At 33.6% G+C, this 20,045-nt stretch overlaps 2 protein-coding genes across 3 annotated transcripts; one reads left to right on the forward strand and one right to left on the reverse strand.

Annotated features, from left to right (window-relative positions):
• The first annotated feature begins 7,686 nt into the window (after nucleotides 1-7,686).
• On the forward strand, nucleotides 7,687-11,140 carry LOC130657780 (zinc finger protein 862-like). The gene is made up of 3 exons (XM_057460781.1): nucleotides 7,687-7,829; nucleotides 7,905-8,614; nucleotides 9,762-11,140. Exons 1-3 carry the CDS (start codon nucleotides 7,735-7,737, stop codon nucleotides 11,138-11,140), a joined length of 2,184 nt encoding a protein of 727 aa, XP_057316764.1. The 5' UTR covers nucleotides 7,687-7,734.
• LOC130657733 (SRR1-like protein) lies at nucleotides 9,083-19,797 on the reverse strand. 2 transcript variants are annotated; one of them, XR_008985207.1, is made up of 9 exons: nucleotides 19,611-19,797; nucleotides 19,326-19,366; nucleotides 18,160-18,302; nucleotides 17,335-17,424; nucleotides 16,678-16,829; nucleotides 16,517-16,562; nucleotides 16,107-16,313; nucleotides 15,566-15,658; nucleotides 9,083-15,449 (listed from the first exon to the last, which is right to left on the reverse strand). XR_008985207.1 is itself a non-coding variant. In XM_057460743.1 (8 exons), exons 1-7 carry the CDS (start codon nucleotides 19,742-19,744, stop codon nucleotides 16,119-16,121), a joined length of 801 nt encoding a protein of 266 aa, XP_057316726.1. In that variant the 5' UTR covers nucleotides 19,745-19,797; the 3' UTR covers nucleotides 9,083-15,449; nucleotides 16,107-16,118. The 2 variants fall into 2 exon arrangements, 1 of the variants encoding a protein (XP_057316726.1); XM_057460743.1 differs by lacking the exon at nucleotides 15,566-15,658.
• Nucleotides 19,798-20,045: the final 248 nt, after the last annotated feature.

Raw genomic sequence — 20,045 nt, forward strand, 5'->3', positions numbered from 1 at the left:
TATTCTATAGAAAGTAGAAGGATGTTTCTGATTCAGCAACATTTTATTCATCTGCAAAACCCTGTTATGATGGATCATTTCATCAGAAAGAAAACACGACGGAAACCATGATCATGCCGCCGTTTTGTTATAGAAATCAAGGTTGGTGGGAAACTGTTCGAAACACATATGACGATAACAGATTTTACGAAACAATCCGCATGAGCAGCGCCACATTTTATTACATTTTGCAAAAAAATAGTAATCAGATTGAAAAAAAGTGATGACAGAAGTTCCAGACTTTAAACTTGTTGCAACAATCTACAAATTTCTCGAGGTGATTAAATTTACACAATAGGAGAAATGTGTGGCCTAACTAAGGCCATTATTTGTTTGATCGTTACTGAAACTTGTACAGTCATAATAAATACTCTATGGGACGATACCGTCAAGAGATATTTTTCCACTTCAGAAATTGAAATTCAACATTGTATGGGGAAATTTGGCGAAGAATGGCAATTTCCCTATGCATTTGCAGCTGTGGATGGTTCTCATCTGCCCATAAAATGTCCTAATGGTGGAGCACAAGCCATGAAGCAATACTACAACTTTAAAGGTTTTTATTCAATCGTTCTGATGGGACTAGTGGATGCAGAGTATTGATTCATTTGGGCTCATACACATGATTCTACCCTGCTGCAATCCACTGATCTTTGGAAAAAAATAGTTGAAAGGGAAATGATTCCCAATGTTGTTCAACAAGTGGAAGACGTTGAAATACCGCCCCTAATTTTTACCTTAAAAAAGAAATTTGTTACAAGAAAAGATCTGGGAAGTAGGTTGCCGTATATTAAACTAAAAAAACCCTCTTAAACTAACGAAAAAAACAAGAATCAGAAGAAAATATAAATCCACAAAAAATGTTTAAAAAACTTCATTTTCATATTCTATAATTACTTTTTATTTTAAAACAGAAGAGGAGGTCAGACATTAATAAAAAGAATTTTAGTAATATGGGTAAAGGAGTGGAAGGTAGGGTAGGGGAAGTTGGCCGTTTAGGTGGTTGTGGTGTTATTGTTGCTGATATGGGTGAAGGAGGAGGGGGATTTGTTGGTTTAGGTGGCTTAGGGGCAGTAGTATAGAGGAATTCAGTGGTTTTGACGGCGCAAGTGGTAGTGATTTAGGCATAAGTGGGTTATTTGTAGTGATTTTTTCGTTTTTTGACCATCATGGATGATGAAACACTGAGCATTGGAGGAGGACTAAAAATTCTATAATTTCAAAGTTGGAAACTATTGAAAACATGATTAATAACAGGCCAACGTCAACAGCAGTTGTCAATTGTCGTCCCTTTGAAAAGGATTCTAACGTGTTGTATTTATGGCTTTATTAATAAGAAGGTTTTAGAATACGAAATTGTCAGATTGAATTAGTATATTTCCGTGGTATCCTTTTCATGCAGCAGAAGAAGAGTGAATTGTAAAGGTTTTAATGATCCCATATTTTTTTATTTTTTTTTTGGCAGAGCACAGGATCTAATTAGGTCTGTGTAGTGCATAATGAGCATTAAATACTCCATAGGACTCCACATCGAAGCCATGGCCCCTTCTGGAAAAAATAGAAAGGGTATATTCCTTGATATTTATGAGACCAATTGTGTAAAATATGCACAACTATCTCTAAAAAAAGAAATCTTTTCTGCGAATCAGAAAAAAACTGAAAAATTGTTTCAATCTACAAGTATCAACAAAAATATGAATGCTAATGCTATTTAATGCTACTGTACTATTTTTAAATCTTCCTAAAAATCAAAATTGCTTCTTTTTTGTTGCATTGTTGAAATCAATGTATAAAGTTGCCAATTCAAAACTACCAGAAGAAAATACACCTCTTCACAGTTTAATATGTTTGCGTATTTTCTATATAGTTGACTTTTAATGTTTACGTTTTAATGGATTCAGAAGGATTGACAGGCAAGAAATGCACCGCTAAGGTGAAAAAAGGCAAATTATGGTTAAAAACTTGTACTGTGACTTCTAGCGTCTTCTCACTGATATGTTCTAAATCTAAACTAATGCAAGCTGTATCTTATCAAGAACAAAAGATGCCTTTACCCGAAAATAAAGTTTAGAATGACTGGACTATGACTTACCACCTGCATAATTTTGCCCGTCAATTTGTGTAAGAATTCTGAACATTATGAACAACATGCGTCATGATGAAATATGTTTCCTAACGTCTGCAAAAAATGTTCTTGGGTGGCTGGTATTGGCTCATATTTTTCCTTTATCTGCAAAAGTAAATATATTTCCCAGACCAAAATAACTTAGCACCACTCAATTCTTTCTTCTTTTCTTTTTTCACTTCCTGACGTTTTTTTATGTAATCTAAAATGGCCAATCAGAGAACACAAATGTAACATATTTTTGATGATGGCTTAAGTTGTGCTTAAATTGTTCAGTATAGTGTGAATATAAAGTGTAATAATTGATATATATTTACGCTCTAGTTCTCAAGATATTTATGGTCAAAGTAGTCCTAAGGCCGCCATGACAGTGTATTAAAACATTATCAAAGACAACATGTGCTTCATTTAATTTGTTAAATTTGAAGACAAAAACTACAAATGATTATGCATAATAAAGTGTATTGAAAGTGATTTTGTGATAACAAAACAAAACAGTTTTGAAGTTTTCCTTTTTTAACTACTTTGGCATGTTGTTAAGTTGTTGAAATTTATATTTTCCACTATGATGTTCTTCGTCTGAATCTTTTTAACAGATTTTTTATTATTTTCAGAGCCCTTTTTCATCTAATATTCTGATGCTTTTATGTTCCTAATACTACACAGCTTTGGAATTCAGTCCTATTTTATTCTCACTTAAGAAACTTTATCAGTAGTTAAATACTGAAAATACTAATTTTATAACATTTTAGATATTTCTTCTTTAGACGATCCTTTTTGCTTCAAACAAGTTCATGACGATCATGCAAGGTTTAATAGCAGCAGCAAGGAAGAGTCTGGCAACGGAATTGATAAAGGTGACCAACCCTTGCTAAAGTAATGGCAGTTGGAAAAAAGCAGAGAAAACCGTGGGGTAAGAAAAAAGAAGAAAATAAGAAAACCTTAAAAAAAAAATTAGCCACCTAAAAAAATATTCTAAAAGTATTCAATAGAAGTAGGCACCACGAATTTAACCACCCATACAGGAACCAAAAAACAGGGCAACCTACCCATTTTGAAACCCTTTAAATCAAATTTCGAACCCCTCAATAGGCCCAAAACAGACTAAATAATTTTTGGTGAAACTGCTTTTAAGAATAACGAACTCTTTCCTAAAGGTTTTCTTTTTAAATGTAAACAAAATTCAAAAATATAAAATATCAGGTTTCTATTTCTTCGACTGCTTCAATGTCAAACATTTTTGGCAATTTTTTATGGCAGAGAGAATATTGTTGTTATATCATTAACATCCGCTTGGAACTAGGGACAAAAGAAATGTTTAATAATCCTATTGAAAAAATATATATTGTATGTGATTTAAATAAATAAATTCAATCAAATATTTTCATCTGTGATGGTATACCACCACGTTTTACCATGATGTTCTGGAAGGCTTTAAAAAGGACTTAATTCATAATAAATATATTTCATTGGCAGAATTAAATAAAGTAAAAATAACTTATCTATGAAACGTCAATACTGCTTTTTGTGAAATCATATTCGCTAAATCAATGTGATTATGCGAAAAGGCTATTCCATTATGCAATAAATCCATTCGATTATGCTAAGCATCTATTTGATTATGTGGTCAACTTATTTGATTATGCGATAAACTCAATTGATTATGCCATAAACTTATTCCATTATGCGGTAAACTTTCATTATCAATAAACTCATTTGATTTGATAAAACTACATTCGATAAAAATAAATTCGATATAAATACATTTGATAAAAGCCTATTCGATAAATTCATTCATTCAGTAAAAAATAATAGGATAAATCAATTCGATAGGTTTAGTGTTCCTTACCAAATTTAGACATGGAGCTCCCTGTTACAATGGATGTGACTAGCTTGAAGATATATCAACTGAACATGGATTTTCTAGCCTCATTCCTTAAGTCTAGGTAGAAGAAATAGATGTTGGAATAGTTTCAACTGCTAAAGATAAAAACTTAACCTGCTTGGGGACCTAAAAAATAGGTGATAGAATTCTCTTCAAAGAAGCTTGTAGAAAAAAACACACAAGAACAAATACTGTTGAAACAAGTTCATCAGTTGCAGATTAAAGCTGATTAACAGAAGAAAAGGCTATGTTATTCTCTCCCTCACATTTGCATAGGTCTAATAACAATAATCAAAGAGGCACCACTAAAAGAGTCAACAATGAAAGATCATGGACGGTCCAGTTTATCTGCTTGTCCAATAGACATTCTTTGAAGTTAACATCCACATCCGATAAAAATATTTACAAAATGCAGGATTTGGTTTTAAGAAAATTATTCACCTTTAGCTTTATTTTAGCTTACAGAAGATTATCCATAAAACAAAGTTGATGGCTTGAGTTCAAATGTGAACAAAGTCTATTATAACATTGGCATTATATTTGGTAAATAATAAAACTAAAGATATTTATCTAGTCAATTAAAAACAACTGGCAACCTGCTGAAGCCATCCATAGCATCAAAAAAATGAAATTCCAACGATCAGTTTGTGGTTAGGGTCTATGTGCCACATGTAATAGGGTCTTTGTACATTGTATACCCTCCTTCTTAATCTCCTATTTTCTCACATTAACACCAATTTCATACACTCGATGGATACTATTTTAGAATCGCTGCACAAACAATCTCGTATTTTTAAGTAGTTCCCTTAACATAAACTCGCCATAAAAAGGGAAATCTTTTACATATGATTAACGATTAAAATACTGAGCTTTATGTTATCAGTACAGCACTGATCTATTTAAAATTTTATATCAGTATTCAAGTTTACTTTTGTTTTTCAAGGTGGATTGCAGATATACGACCCTTATGGATGGACTGTTGTAGCATCAATTGCCAGGAGAAATCCTTATTTTGTTGAAAACTTGGAACACACTGACATCCTTGACCTGAAGAAGTTGAAGCAGGATATGAAAGTGACAAATGTCAATAAAGATGACGATGGCCAAAAAGTCAGATGGAACAATGATGGGAGTATTACCTGGATGCGGTTCGAAAAGGAACAACCAGACACCATTCTATACAAAGTCACATATGATCAAGCCACACCGTTTAAAAAAATGAAGGTTATTCGAAGTATGCGCCAGAATGTAGCTTCAAAGGCCTCAGGTTACACTTTACCAAAAGCTTACACTAGCAAACTTCTAATATCTAAAGCCAAGTATGAGGATCTTTTGAAACTTTGCAATGACCTAACCATCCCAACCCCCCACCATCAATTTTATAAAGATCTGCTATGTCCAGACCAAGAGGTCGAGGAGAGTTTCTCTTCTGAGAGTGAGGTAGAGGAAGAAGAAGAAGAAGAAGAAAACAAGTGACATTCATTATGACATTTACTTTTCCAGTTTAGTTTATCAAAGACCTTGTAATTTTCGTTTTTTCGGTTAATTATCTCGTTTAAAGTATTAAGAACTGCTTTTTGATTTATAGTTCCTTTATTAGACCTTTTTAAGCATATTTTGACAACTTTTAGGCAAAACATACTTCTATGCAAAAAGGCAAACCTCAAAGAATTTTTTATAGTGAAACATGAAAAAAGGGCCAATCTCTTAACTAGGACCCATTCCTCCATATTCATCATGAAGAATACAACTAGACAATAGGCAAAAGAAAGTTGAAACTGTCACCCTCATAATTCATTTAAATGGTAACTGGTGCATTTGCGAGACAAAAGAAATTAAAAAAAAAAACGGTTAAAAAAAACTTGTTTTGCTATTTCCCGAAATGCTGATTTTGAGATTGACCCTTTTGTCATATCAACAACGATATATGAATATGCAAACAAAACAAAAAGTGCGAAAAAAATTTTAAAAAAATTGCAGAAAAATTGTCAAATTTTGTGACAATTTGGACACTTTAATATTGTAATTTGTGGCTATGATATTCATAAACTACAATTACTAATCTTTTAAACACATTTTATTACATTGAAATTTGATCAACCAATCTAAAGATATGAAATTTTTAAAAACACAGTCTATTTTTGCAAAATAAACTACGCGTCTGGGGCCTGAACATGTAATAATTAAAGTGCTCTAAAGGTTAAACAAGTGCATCGCATAATCGAATGAATTTATCAAATAATGGAATAGCCTTTTTGCATAATCGCATTAATATAACGAATGTGATTTCAGAGAAAGTATTGGCGTTCCACACTTATCCTCATTCTGATATTGACAAAAAACCCTGCAAGTGATACAAGGTAAACCTGCATCCCAGGTTAACAAACTTCCATTAAAATGTGTAATTTTTTACACCTTCTACCGACTGATAGCCTTGTGGTAGAGCGTTCGCTTTCAGTGCGGGAGGTCTTGGGTTCAAACCCTGGCAGAGTCATGCCAGAGACTATAAAAGTGTGAATCTATCCTTTCTGCTTAGCGTTCAGCATGAGAATAGGATTGATATCTTAGGCGGTTGTCTAGTTGAGCGATTGCTGTGCTTTCACGACTTTCGTAGCTCAAATGGGAGCTTTAAATGCGCTAGGACCCCCTTCGCAGGACCCTCGTTGATAGCAGTACCAATAGGAACTGAAGAGGCTATCCTGGGTAAATAATAGTAATAATAATAATAATAATAATAATAATAATTCTTTATACAGCTTTCCCGAATTTCATAAATTATAATAATTATGACGTTTCAGACTTTTTCTGAGGAACTTAGGGATAAGAATCATTTTTAATATCGACCTCTTTATTTGAGTTTGGCATTATTAGGAAATATCGGGAAAGGTCTATCGCAGAGTTTGCTCCATCATCATTTGATGGTTGAGAACACTCTTTCGGAATCTATACTGGTCATTTGATGTGCATGTACAAAGAGATGAACATGGAACACCAAAACGTAAGTGCATTGAAACTCTGAGCATTATACTTCTCCTGGAAAAAATATCTTCGAATGATAGGTGTTAGAAATTATTAGTTGGTGGTCTTTTTGGCGCACTATCCTTCAGTCAAAGAGAACTGTTGAGTTTAACAAATTTACTAGAAATGTTATCTACGAAATAATCTCAAATGAAAATGTAATATTCTTGCAACACTATCCAGACATAATTAGGAAATTTGGTCTGATTGGAATAAAAAAATGTACAGTTCTTATAAACACTGAAACAGTTCTTAACAAGGTCCGAAATAAGGCTTCGCGATTCGCAATTTACGAACCGTTTCTCAAAAGTAACGAGTCGATGTATGAGAAAAAATTCAAAACAACGAATCACTTCTTACGCAATTTTCTATTCTATGATTTTTTATTTACCACGATAATTACTTTTGTGTTAAAAAATGAAAGAAAATACATTCAATTGCAACATGTACACCATGTGGTCAGTTTCTTTTCAAAAGATGACATGGTTTCTACAAAGGTATCACACTTTTATCAATTGTGAATTCATAAATGAAAGAAGTAATTGGTTAACATATGAACCAGGTTAAAAAAATGTTTTTTCGAAAAAAATGATCTTTTTCTGAGTTGTTCATTCAAAGGTTGTCTATCGTATGTGAGGTGTAAATATTTTTCATTGAATATATTTAAATGATGGCTTCGTTAAAAACAGTCAGAAATTGGGAAAGAGAATTCAAATCTAAATTCGATTTCGATATTGTTGGAGGCAAAGTGACGACATTGAGGTGAGATATTTTTCGATTTTTACAGAACTCAGTTTTTAAATAACATCGTTGTTAAAACGTGCTATTTTTTCTTAGATGCCAGGTGTGTCAGCGATGGGAGAGTCGCATTAAAAACAGTACAAATTTCTCCCGCAAATGGATAGCTGGAAGTCGTAGTGTGACGAAGGATAGCGTACAAAAACATACTAACAGTCAACAACATAAGGAAGCCGTCGAGCTCAAAAAAAGAAGTGAGATGGGTGCTGAAGTATATGCTCAATCAGTGCTCACAACAACACCTATCGAAAGTGGTTTACGAAAAATGGCTGCGAGTGACAAGAAAAACCTTCGCGTCAAATTCAACACGGCCTATTATGTCGCCAAAAAAGAGCGTCCTTTCAGTGACTACCCTGATTTGCTAAAACTTCAGTTAAAGAATAATGTTCCGAAGTTTGGAGAAAGTTATAAACACGAAAGAGCTGCTGCTACTTTTACCGAACACATAGCCAAGGTGGACAAAGAAAACCTTGGTAAAACTCTAGCTAAGACACGCTACTATTCTCTCTTGAATGATGGTAGTACGGACACAGGGATTTGTGAGCAAGAATTGGTCTACGTGTTGTACTTGCACGAAGGGACAGCACTCGTTAAATTTTTAAGTATCGAGACACCTAAATGTGGAGATGTGCCTGGTATTCTAGAGGCGATTGACAGTGCTTTCCAGCGTATTGGCATATTGAATTTCAACCAAAGACTTGTTGGTTTTAATGCAGACGGCGCTAGTGTAAATATGGGAAGAAAAAAAGGTGAGGAAATCACGTTCTTACTAGCCTATTTCATCGACGCAAACTTACTGCGTTCTTGTCACGAAAACACGTCTGAATAATTTCTCATCATGGTCAAACAATGTTTTGAGAACGTTTCGTAAACATGCTGCATGAATTTTCTCTTCTTTTTCTTCAGAATTAATAAACAACACGTGCCTGACTTAACTATTACGACATCAATTTAAAAATAATCTTTTTTCTTAATACCCATTGTGTCACTCTCCTTCAGCAAATATTACTGTTTGCGAATCTTTGCGAATCTTTTCTTCGCCCACTTTGCCGTCACACGGCAAGCACTTCTCCATGGAGTGCAAGGCTCTTCTACGCGTTTCCAAATTTTCTTCTTCTTTATTCTTTTATCTTCTGTTCACAATAATCCTTCAGATATTCGGCTATCCGTTTCACTTCTTCATCTGTTCCGTTCTTTATCGATCCAATGTTTCCTCCTTTTCTTCCTACTACTTTCTCCACTTCCTCGCATTCCAGCACGTGTTCAGTTGTTTCCTCTGTCGCTTTACATCCTTTGCACCTCCTTTCTACTCCTCCAAGATTTCTTCCTATATCCCACATTTCTAACCTCGTTCTTAACACCATCATCGCTTCCCTGACTCCCAATCTACCAGTGTATAATAATAAATCTAAAAGACCAATACTCCAAACAATCAATCAATGTTTCAACCACAACCACAATAACCACTGTTCGTTTAACTCAGTGCAGTCACTACTTCCACTGTACAATGTTACTCATCAATGTTCAATAAATAAATGTTCAGCTCAAATCTCTCATGAATATTTTCGTATGAATATGTTTTTGTTTTAACATTTTGTTGTTGTTTTTTAAACATGTCGAAAATATTCTGTTACTACATAATAAAGAATATACTCCACGGGGAAGAGCTTTGGAATGTTGTTTAATGTTTTTAAATGTTCAAGAATTTTTCACCTGTTCGAGATTGATCTGGCGGCCACTTAATCATTATCAGTGTTCGCTACACCACTCAACTTAGGGCCCAGGTTCTTTGATAGCTTATATGTTGTTTTGACTGCTGAAACGTCCCGGAAAGGGGTATTATTAACTAAATAATAACCAGTTGATAATTAGTTTCAATCATGTTTCTTTTTTAAGGAGTTGGAGCATTAATCAAGGAAACTGCGCCCTGGGTCGAGGTTGTGCATTGTTTCAATCATCGCATTGAACTTGCTATCAAGGATGCGTTTAACACTGTCAAAGCATTTCACGATGTCGACGAGCTTCTACTGAAGCTTTATTACTTATATCAGAAAAGTCCCAAAAGGCTTCAGGGACTCAGAAACTTCTCTGAAGCATTCGATGAAACAATTCCGAAGCCTGCTAAAGCATGCGGTACTCGTTGGATAGACCATAAGTTCAAAGCGATGGTATGTGCTCTTCAAAACTACGGTGTGTATATGACCCACGTAGAGGAATTAGCTATCACAGATTCACAGCCTAAAAAACGTGCTGAGCTCAAAGGTTTTTTGAAAAAATGGAAAGAGGCTGCCATTCCATTCAATATGGCTATTTACTTAGATATACTATCCTCGATACGTCGTTTGTCTTTGAGCATGCAGTCTGACGAGCACGATCCTGTCAAACAAGTTCGGCGTATCCAGGAATTTACTGCGACCATGGCCAAATTGAAAATAATTTTATTAGATACCCTGGACGGAAGTAGTGATATAATGACACATCACAAGCGCTTCACAGATGAGGTTATTAATGACGAAGATGGAAGTGCAACGTACCAAAACATTAAGCTTTTCCGATACGATATAGTAAACAGCAGCGCTGAGACGAAATATCATGATCTTATCGTTCGTCTCGCTGACAGCATGGAAGAGAGGTTCAAAAATTTGTCAACATCGACCATCTTCAAAAATATCGTCTGTTTACTTGATGTTTCAACATGGCCAACTACTGTCACTCCTACTTTCGGGGAAGATCGCATTGATGAAATTCTTTTGGATTTCGAAAAGCTGTTGGAAAACAACGGATGTAACGTAGGCGAAGTAAAAAAAGAATGGATCTCTTTACAATCTCACATCATCCCTATTGTGATTAATAATCCTCGAGAGTACTACTTGAAAGTATGGAAGAGGGTTTTCACAAACGAACACATTCGTAAGGATTGTGAAAACATCCTTCACATCATTGAAATATTGCTTTGTACCCCATTCACGAATGCCAAAGTGGAGCGAGGCTTCTCCAGGATGGCGAGGGTGAAAAGTGATTTTCGAAGCCATCTCAGCAGGGACATGCTCGACGCTTGTTTGCGAATAAATGAGGATGGTCCAGATATTTGTAATTTTGACCCTGATCCAGTCATTGATCATTGGTATACGGAAAAAGTGCGACAACTTGGATCATCGTCGCACAAGTATCCTAAAAAGAGAAAATCTACAACTACAACAAGCGATAGAGTGCAGGTTGATGACTTAGCCTCACTTGCACTCTCTGATATCGACTCTGATGAAGATGAAGCATGAAATCATTTTGTACATTTATTTAAAAACATTAAAATAAAAAACGTAACTGTTCGTTATAATTTTTCGTATCAAAACAAATCATTCTTGAGGTATTTATATTGCACAATTGTAAATCAAAATTTGGCTGTAGACAAGAAAGTTAAGGCTGATAGTGTCACATTACGTTGTCGCTAAAAGCTATCGTGTTTGGGGTTCACGATTTAAAACGTCCCCCACTTGTCTATTCTAAAAGTAACGTGTGCAAAAACAGAAAATAGCGAATCGTAACCGTAAGAACGACTCGTGATTTCTAAAAAATTTTCGCCTGCGGCGCGCTATTTTTCACGAATCACTTATAAATTTTTATTTCGGACCCTGCTTAAACTAAGACAATTTTTAAATAACAACAAAAACAGGAAAAATGTGTTTGAATTTGACTTAAAACATGAAATGTTTTGATACCTATATATACCCTAAAATTTTTTTCTTGTTCATGCAAATTTAGAGGTGGTTGCTTCCAGTGAAATTTCATTCTATTGGCTCATTGAATCTCAGGCTGCGTCATATTAGGTGCGCAATCACGCACGCACCTTGGCACGCTCCTAAAATGTGTTAGACGAGTGAAAAATAACTCGCCTAAAATATCAATTCGTTTCTTAAGTGCGTGAACAATCCCGCTCCTAAATAAAACTGTAGCGAGTAATAATTCTTAAAAATCACATTACAGAAAGAAATAAAAAATGCGAGACTGCAAAATTTTTCTTTTAAATAAGGTCATGCGATGTCTAGAATATTAAAGAAGAAAAAGCTCATTGATCACTTTTTGAATGAACAGGTAAAACCCATTGATCATTTTTTTGAATAAAAAGGTAAAAACGATAAAACTTCTTTCAAAAGAATAAGAAGCAGAAATAAATTTCTTTAGAGTACAGAATTGTGAATAGCGTGGAAAGATGGCAACTGTGAAGGGAAATTGTTTGGCCTTAAAAACCTTTTCAAATTATAACATATCAGATGTAATTGGCTATAAAAAATTTGAAAAAGACGGCACAAAGGTTGTTAATTTTGTGTGGTGTAAGATCTGTGCCAAAATTAAAAAGGAGATACAAAATTGTTCTACGATAAAAGGGACAGCAAAAACTGCAATCGATGCATATAACCAAGGAACAAGTTTTGTGACGAAATATCAGGTATGCATTATTTTTTTATTGGTATGATTAATTCTTATTTTTTGCATATAATGTTCTAACGTGTGGCCTTTCGCATTATTTTATATACACGATCGAACTCGATAATGTTTTTTTTCTTACATTTTATTATATCTTGCTCTAAAAAGATTTCCTAGCAGCTCTTTGCGTCATAATTATTGTACACGATTTTAAATAAGTTTAGACATGTTTTCGTCTTATAGATTTTTCACCATATTGATGGTAGTTGCCACAAGTTTGCATGTAGTTTAAACAACTCGGAAGATTCAGATACACAAATTAAAACTAATTCAACTCCTTTAACATCACAGTGGCAATAGTCTGACTGAAACTAGTGGTACTCTTACCAAACTTTTCGTTGTTGGGAAATGGGGATAGACACGAAAGGAAAGTCAGTCAGAACCCCTAGGATACTTTTTCATTCAAGTTCGAAGTGGTCACGCTAAGTTCCTACTACAGGCATATCGCTGGTGGCGTTATGGAACAAGGTTGAGAAAGTTTAGAACTTTCTAAGCGCCCAGAACTTGATGAGTAAAGGATCTGTTCCAAACCTATTAAAACAAACTTCTGCGCGACAGCATTTCGATGGCTTGTTTTTTTCAGGCAAAACCTTTCCATGTTACGTTACATGATCGCGTACATTTAGAGGCCTATTCGTAATCACTCGTCATTGCGCGCCTAATGTACTCAGGCGAGTGATAAATCTCTGAAAACATTTTTTAGGAGCGCGACGCACCACACACCTGTATTTTTTTATATGATGCAGGCCCGGTCAGGAGACGCGTGCGATCGCACGCGCACACGCCAAAACATTTACGCGTGCGATTTATCGTTCGCGTAAGACTTTTACAAGGGTGACGACAGTCACAAGGAAAATGCCAACAAGCAACGCATCAACATCGAATTGCAAAATTTTACATATCTCAACAAAGATTCCGTAAATTCCGCCATTGGAAAGAAAAAAGATGTCTGCAATTTGTTAAAAGAATTACTGGAAGCGAAATTCGCCGATTTTCAGGAGCCAGTTTTAAAGTCGATGATATGGTTTGATTGTAGGAGGTGGCCTACCGACGATAAATCTTTTGGGTTTGATAATATAAAAGAAATGTATTTACATTTTAAGCAGCCGTTGGATTTAGTTGGGTATGATGAAGTTGTGGCTATTCGTGAATGGCGTTCTTTAAGCTTTGTAAAAGCCAACCATTCTGGGGAAGAGCCATTAAGTGTTTGGAAAACAGTGCTAGCCTTCAAACGTACTGAGTTTCCAAACTTGTGCATGTTGGCTGAGTTAGTTTTGTGCCTTTCAGCGTCAAACTCTACGGTGGAGAGAGCATTTAGCCTACTCACACTTCTTTTATCCGATAGGAGGTTAAGTATGAGCCACATCACCATGGAAAATCTTTTGTGCATCAATTTAAATAACAAGATTTGGACAGAAAAAGAAAGAGAGGAGATTACATAAATGGCTGTAATAAAATATCTCGAAAAGCGGCGCAAAAAGAAATGCATAACATGGGAACCACCACATAAGAAGCCCTGCTCTAGCTCGTTTGACGTAACCACGATTTCGTCGTCAGATAACGAAGACAGCAACAGTGAAGATGATGACAGCAGTGTTGTTGTATTTTCTGATTCAGAGTAGACCTTGAACATGAACAAAAATATTGTTTTAAATGACTCAAGTCTTGTTAACATTATCCCTCCTTTTAGTCTTCTGGAAATTCCCATTATTTTCCCATCCGCCTTGGTAATTATAGTTTGCCGTGCCAAATTTTATTACACTGAATAATTGAAAGATATGCAAAGGATATTATGTGTCAATCAAGCCAGAATGTCCTTGTATATTCTTTTTTTTAAATAAATTTTTTACTAAATATTATTTGTATTAAATTTTATTATTCCTTATAGCATATACTTGAAGAGACAAAGCTTCATATTTTGAGTTTCAAGAAACAATAGTTTTTCATCTTGACATTTTGAAGTTGATGTTTTCTTTAATTAGTGTATCTTGGTCTGTGTCCTGGATATTGTAAATTATTTTAGTAAAACAAACAATACTAATGGAAGAACGATGTTTGGAGTGTGGCAAATTTTCTTCCTGAATCCACATTTCCAAATTGAAACAAAAAAAAGGTCTTACCATTGGTAGGCCCAACAATGACATTAATAATTTGGCAATAAAAAGTTTCCTGAGCAAAGAAAAGCTTTTGTTATACAACTTTTATGAAGTTGTTAGATATCTTAGATATGTATCCATTATTGACAGAGGGAGGTCAAGTGGGCTTTTTATTTTTAGTGAATTTAATTTCAGACATCTAAAATATTCCCATTAAATTTTTGCATATTGAAATGCTATACATTTAGATGTTGCAAGAATTCAGAAGAGTTTCGGACTTTCATATAAAAGGAAAAAATTCGACAAGATAATTGCCATGCACTTTTGAGGAAACAAACAATTACTGTGCTTCTAAAGACCTATATATAATGTTAAAGATTGTAGAACCACAATCAGAACAAAGAAAGAAGTGTAAGTTAAGTTTAATAAACCTCAGGAAAAACATGAACAAGATTAACCATCCTTGTAAAACAAAAAATGTTCACTATTTTGGGATTTATTTTCACTATCCTTGTAAAACAAAAAATGTTCACTATTGCATTTTAATTCGATGGTCAAAGATGCAAAAGTTGCTGAGGAGAAACACCTCTAATTATTGTATACAGATAAAAAAAAGGGCTCTTGAGATGGTGAACTTACAGAACAAATATTTTTAAGATAGGGAACTTACAGAACAAATATTCACAACAAACAAAGCATTGTTCCTCAATTCCTGTGTGATGCAATTTGCTAAAAAATGCAAACTGCCTATTCATTTCTGTTTTCTCACTTAATTTCATGAAAATGTAAAAAGGTAATATATATAATAACTATCATTTAGCTCACATCTAAGTCAAATAACAAAAGTCTTTGTCGTTTTACCACCATCAGTGAAACAACCATAACCATCAAGTCTTTGATCTTGAAGTAAGTAAAAACGCTGACTCACATTTCAGTTTCACTCTAATGCAGGTAAGATGTGGGTGTTTTCACAGCATCAAAGAAACACAGTTTTCTAGAGTGTGATCTGAAATATAAAATATATTTAAAATATAAAATATATTTAAAATACCAAAATATTTTTTCATATTTTTGGCTTTTATATATAAAATTACATGGTCTATTTAGTTTGTGTGAACTTACTTTTATGCACGCACACGGTCTATACTATAATAATCTCGGTCTATCTATGAGCCAAAATGATACTTGAGTGAAGCCAATTCAATGCAAGCATTCCTTAAAAAAGGCCCAAACAACAATCAAATTTATTTATTTATTTTTTATTACATTCTGTATTTTCTTGCAAACACTTGTGCATTTTTTAACATTTTGAATCTTGGTTTATTACCTTTTACACCCACATACCAATTTTACATATAATTTATTTTAACTAGTCGTTAACCCGTGCATAAGTCCACAGGTTCGCCCTTCCTTTATTAGCCGCATTTTGTGTGTCTCGCTACTGCAATTACCATTTTGCGTGACAGACAGATAGACAGACGCATACGGTTATTATAATATAGATGTTTAGTTTTAATATTTTTAATATTTATAGTGTGTAACCCATCATTTTTGTAAGGTTTAATGCTCATTGTGCATCATGCATATTTGTGGCATGCAAATGTACCATGTTACTAACTTTTCTTCTGGCCAGATTATTTGTCTTGATAAATAATATTATTACCTTACAGTAATCCTATTGAAGAATTTTAGTATTTCTGATTATTTCAACATCATCTGGTATTGGAATCGGCTCTGAGTTTTCAGACCACAGTTTCTCTGGTACTTGCAAAAGAAGATTCTTTGGAAATGTATGAAGTGCTGTGTCATTAAAAATGTCATCATGAACGAAACAATTCTCTATTTTATTTTTGAGAGTGTACGGAAGAACCTAAAAAAGATATCAAAATAAAATAAATAAACCTGTGATTTACTACACTGCAGGCCTTTGGTTGGCATGTAGCAAAAAGCATACATAAAGTAGGTGTGCTTTTAGGAACAATACATTGCTACTGATTGCACATGATGGACATGTTGAGTGTGTTATAACACGGCAAAGACTGCATTGTGTATGCGTCAATACTATCAATGTACCTGTTTGATGTACTTTCCAGTCTCCAAAAAAACTCTTTCTGGCAGTCTAAATAGAAGAAACACAGAATTTATATTTTCTAAAACGAAAAATCCATAGAACCATAGAATGATTAAGGAACATCCCAGACTTTGCATTGTTTCTAGAAAAAAAATCACTATACCTTTCTTCGTAACTAGAAAAATCATTGCCAATTATATAAACCTTTTCCAGGTGCTGCTTACTCCAATTCCTCCAAAGTAAATTGTTATACATAGCCTTCCCACAATGCAACATAAAAAACATTGTTGCAACACATGCCAGCCTTTTACATTCCTAGAGATATAAACAATACTGTCACAGGCATATCTTAAGATTTAACTTCACAAAAACAAAAACACCATATAAAACCAAGTGTTAATGCAACAAGGAAGTTGTAAAAAATATGTACTGCAATTTTTTCAAACCATATTTTTCAAGATAAATCTATATTTATTGGATAGATAAAAAATAAGAAAAAAATCACTTAGTATACAAAAATTAAGTTTTTGTCACTTAGTATAGAAAAATTTTTTGTACTAACATAAAAATAAAAATAGATAAAGATAAGAGTTTAATTTGAGTTCACAAGAGCTATTCTTCATGATGACCTACTTTGTAATCTATGCACATCATTAAAATGTGAAATTGTAGCAAGTAAAAGTGCAAACGATAGTGATCATTAGCTTAAAATAAACATGATTTTAAAACATGTGAAGCATGTTTTACAATTAGTGATACTTCTTGAAATTTCATCCAATGCAATGTTGTTTAGTAAAAATAATGTACATTTTAGTCTTACCTCATTCTTATTGATCACGTTGATATTAAATGATTGAAGTAGATCCATTTCTTTTTGCACCAAAATCGGATCATAAGCATAACATTTAATCTTAAAAAAAAGGGGCTAAACCAGGTAATGTTATGTAAAACATTTTAATCCCATCACCATCTAGAATTTAGTAAACAAATTTAGGTCATTGGCATTGCCCTTCTGTTATGAATTTAATCTGCATTTGATTGTTGACCAGCAATCTCAATGCTCCTAATGTTCTGCCTAAGAACAATTTGCCAGCTTCTAAAAAGTCGTTTTCCAAAATGTTAACGATTGTGTTTTGACAGCTTTACAAGGAAATATGGTGACAGTTTAAGCTTTTTTGGCTTTAGATCAATTATAGCTAGCAAATAAATGACCACACATCAAACTCTGACATATACAGGAACTGTCAGAAAACTGGATACTTTTCATACATTGTACTTGTATTAGATTGTATTCAGTCTAAGTTGCAGAAAATGGATGCAGAAGTCAAAACAAAAAAACTCAAGGGAACTTGAACAACATACTAATAAAACAGAAAAATATAGCATATATAAACTGAAATCTAAAATCAAGAAACTGAAAGTTTTCATTCAAATTATTTTTTTTCATGGATGTACATATTGCAACAAAAGGATTTTGAAAAAAATTATTATTTCAAATTTGCAATTTTTGATCATTTTAGCTTTTAGAATAAATAGCTAGAATGGCTAGAGTAATTAACCATAGTTTTTTTAGAATTAAACCCAACAGTCAAGAGTTCTTTCTGCTTTTTATATGAACATCAAGGAAACAAACAACACAACAAACCTGTAGTTTTTCAATGATAAGCAAGACAAGTGCTAACTGGTATTTTGCAGTTATACTGCTGGAGATTGATCCGATGCCATACACAACTATTTCTTCAATAGAAGAATGTTCCTCTGTTATTGAAATTGTTCTTTGTAGAACATCTAAAGATATAAAATACACTGCAACTACATTTGCATTCCAGCATCAGGATGTCCAATGTGTGACAAAAAACTACAATGTTTTTAACATCAATGTGTTAACCAAAAACATTTAGTCACAATTGGGAGAGTATGCAGAGTGTACTCTTGACAAAGTTATTGGTTGTATGACACTTGTTCATAATCATAAAATTTTACAAAATGCTTTTAATGGAGGATTACTTTCTAAATATTTATATTGGGACTAAAAAAAGAGGCCTTTTCGCAAATAAGTTCTTCGTTCAATTATGTTGTTATTGCATATTCCTTCAGGTTCTTCTAGATTGACTGACGTTCTTCTTGACTACTACTTAACTAACAATGCTAGATTACGGTATGTACACCAAAATCTTTATATATATATATTATCCATAATTTAGCACATAAAAGATCTGCGTAATCTGAAATCAAAGGTTTAACATTACCCTTAGACAATATTCTCTTCTTTTGATACATGCATACTATACATTGGAAGCAGAGACTCAAAAGATCGTATTGCCTCACTCCCTTATCGTTAGTTATGTCAAATCTGGATAAATCAACCCCTGACCTATGAGGATTGGAAAAAACATTTTTCCATTCTGAGTACCTATATCAGCTTCTATATCTACAACTTTCTGAAGCTGATATATATCAGCTTCAGAAAGTTGTAGATATAGAAGCTAATATAGAACAAATGTAAATACTATTCCTGCCCCATTGTTGGTTTGTTGTTTACAATTTTTGTTTCCCTGCTATTCAGTTGGAGTATGAAGTTTTCATATGTACATACAGCTATTCGTGCTCTGGTACTCACAAGATGATACCATACCACTGTTTTTTGTATATGCATGTTTCTTTTTATTATATTTTTCACCCAAACAGACACAACACTGATACCAGCTCAAATATCAAACACGTTCACAAGTGGATAAACATCAATTGCTCACTAACAGCTATACAATGGGAAATCAACAATTGATAGTATATATAACTAAATGTACTTACTGAAAAACTTTTTGCTAAAATCACTGTGTAATAATTCCAACCTGTATGCAAGCATAGAATTTATTACAGTAAAAATGTTAATGAAACAACAAAAGTTTAAGGATCAAGCCTGCCACAAGTAGTATGTATGTAAAAATTTAATATCTTTCCTGCTTGCTGAAAACTAATCACAATGAAATTTTAGGCTTTAACTTGGAAACCTAACTCCCTTTTCTTTAAGGAAGTAGTTATGGGGATATCCATAGGAATGTCAATTCGGTTTAAATTTTGCTCAGAAATCTTTACCTGTAGCTGTTGATCTTCTCTTTGCATTTTTCTATGTCGAAATCCTCAACACTTTGTGAGTCACAATTCTGAACAGTTTTGTTAACTCTCCTTCTGATTTTGTTTTTTCTTCCAACAACCTGAAAACCATCCATCTCAATTTTATCATTCTTGTTTACCCTAAAATAATTTACTTAGAAGAGTAATAAAACACATGTTAAAAATAGCAACATCAGAAAAAAAATTGTCCTTTTAAAATTCTGTATATCCTTTCCTGGTTTACTACAACTAATAGCAATATTTATTATTTCCCAGTCCTTGAAAATTTCTGGTGAGGGCTGTTCCTTTTATATCCTAGTCTGATAAAATGTTTACACAGCGCATGCAAAACCGTGACCTTAAAAAATTATTTTAAAATTGAAGATGTGCCAGAAAAGGTAAAGGTGTGATAAATGT

The sequence above is a fragment of the Hydractinia symbiolongicarpus genome, chromosome 9 (assembly GCF_029227915.1).
Source record: "Hydractinia symbiolongicarpus strain clone_291-10 chromosome 9, HSymV2.1, whole genome shotgun sequence".
NCBI classification, from domain to species: domain Eukaryota; kingdom Metazoa; phylum Cnidaria; class Hydrozoa; order Anthoathecata; family Hydractiniidae; genus Hydractinia; species Hydractinia symbiolongicarpus.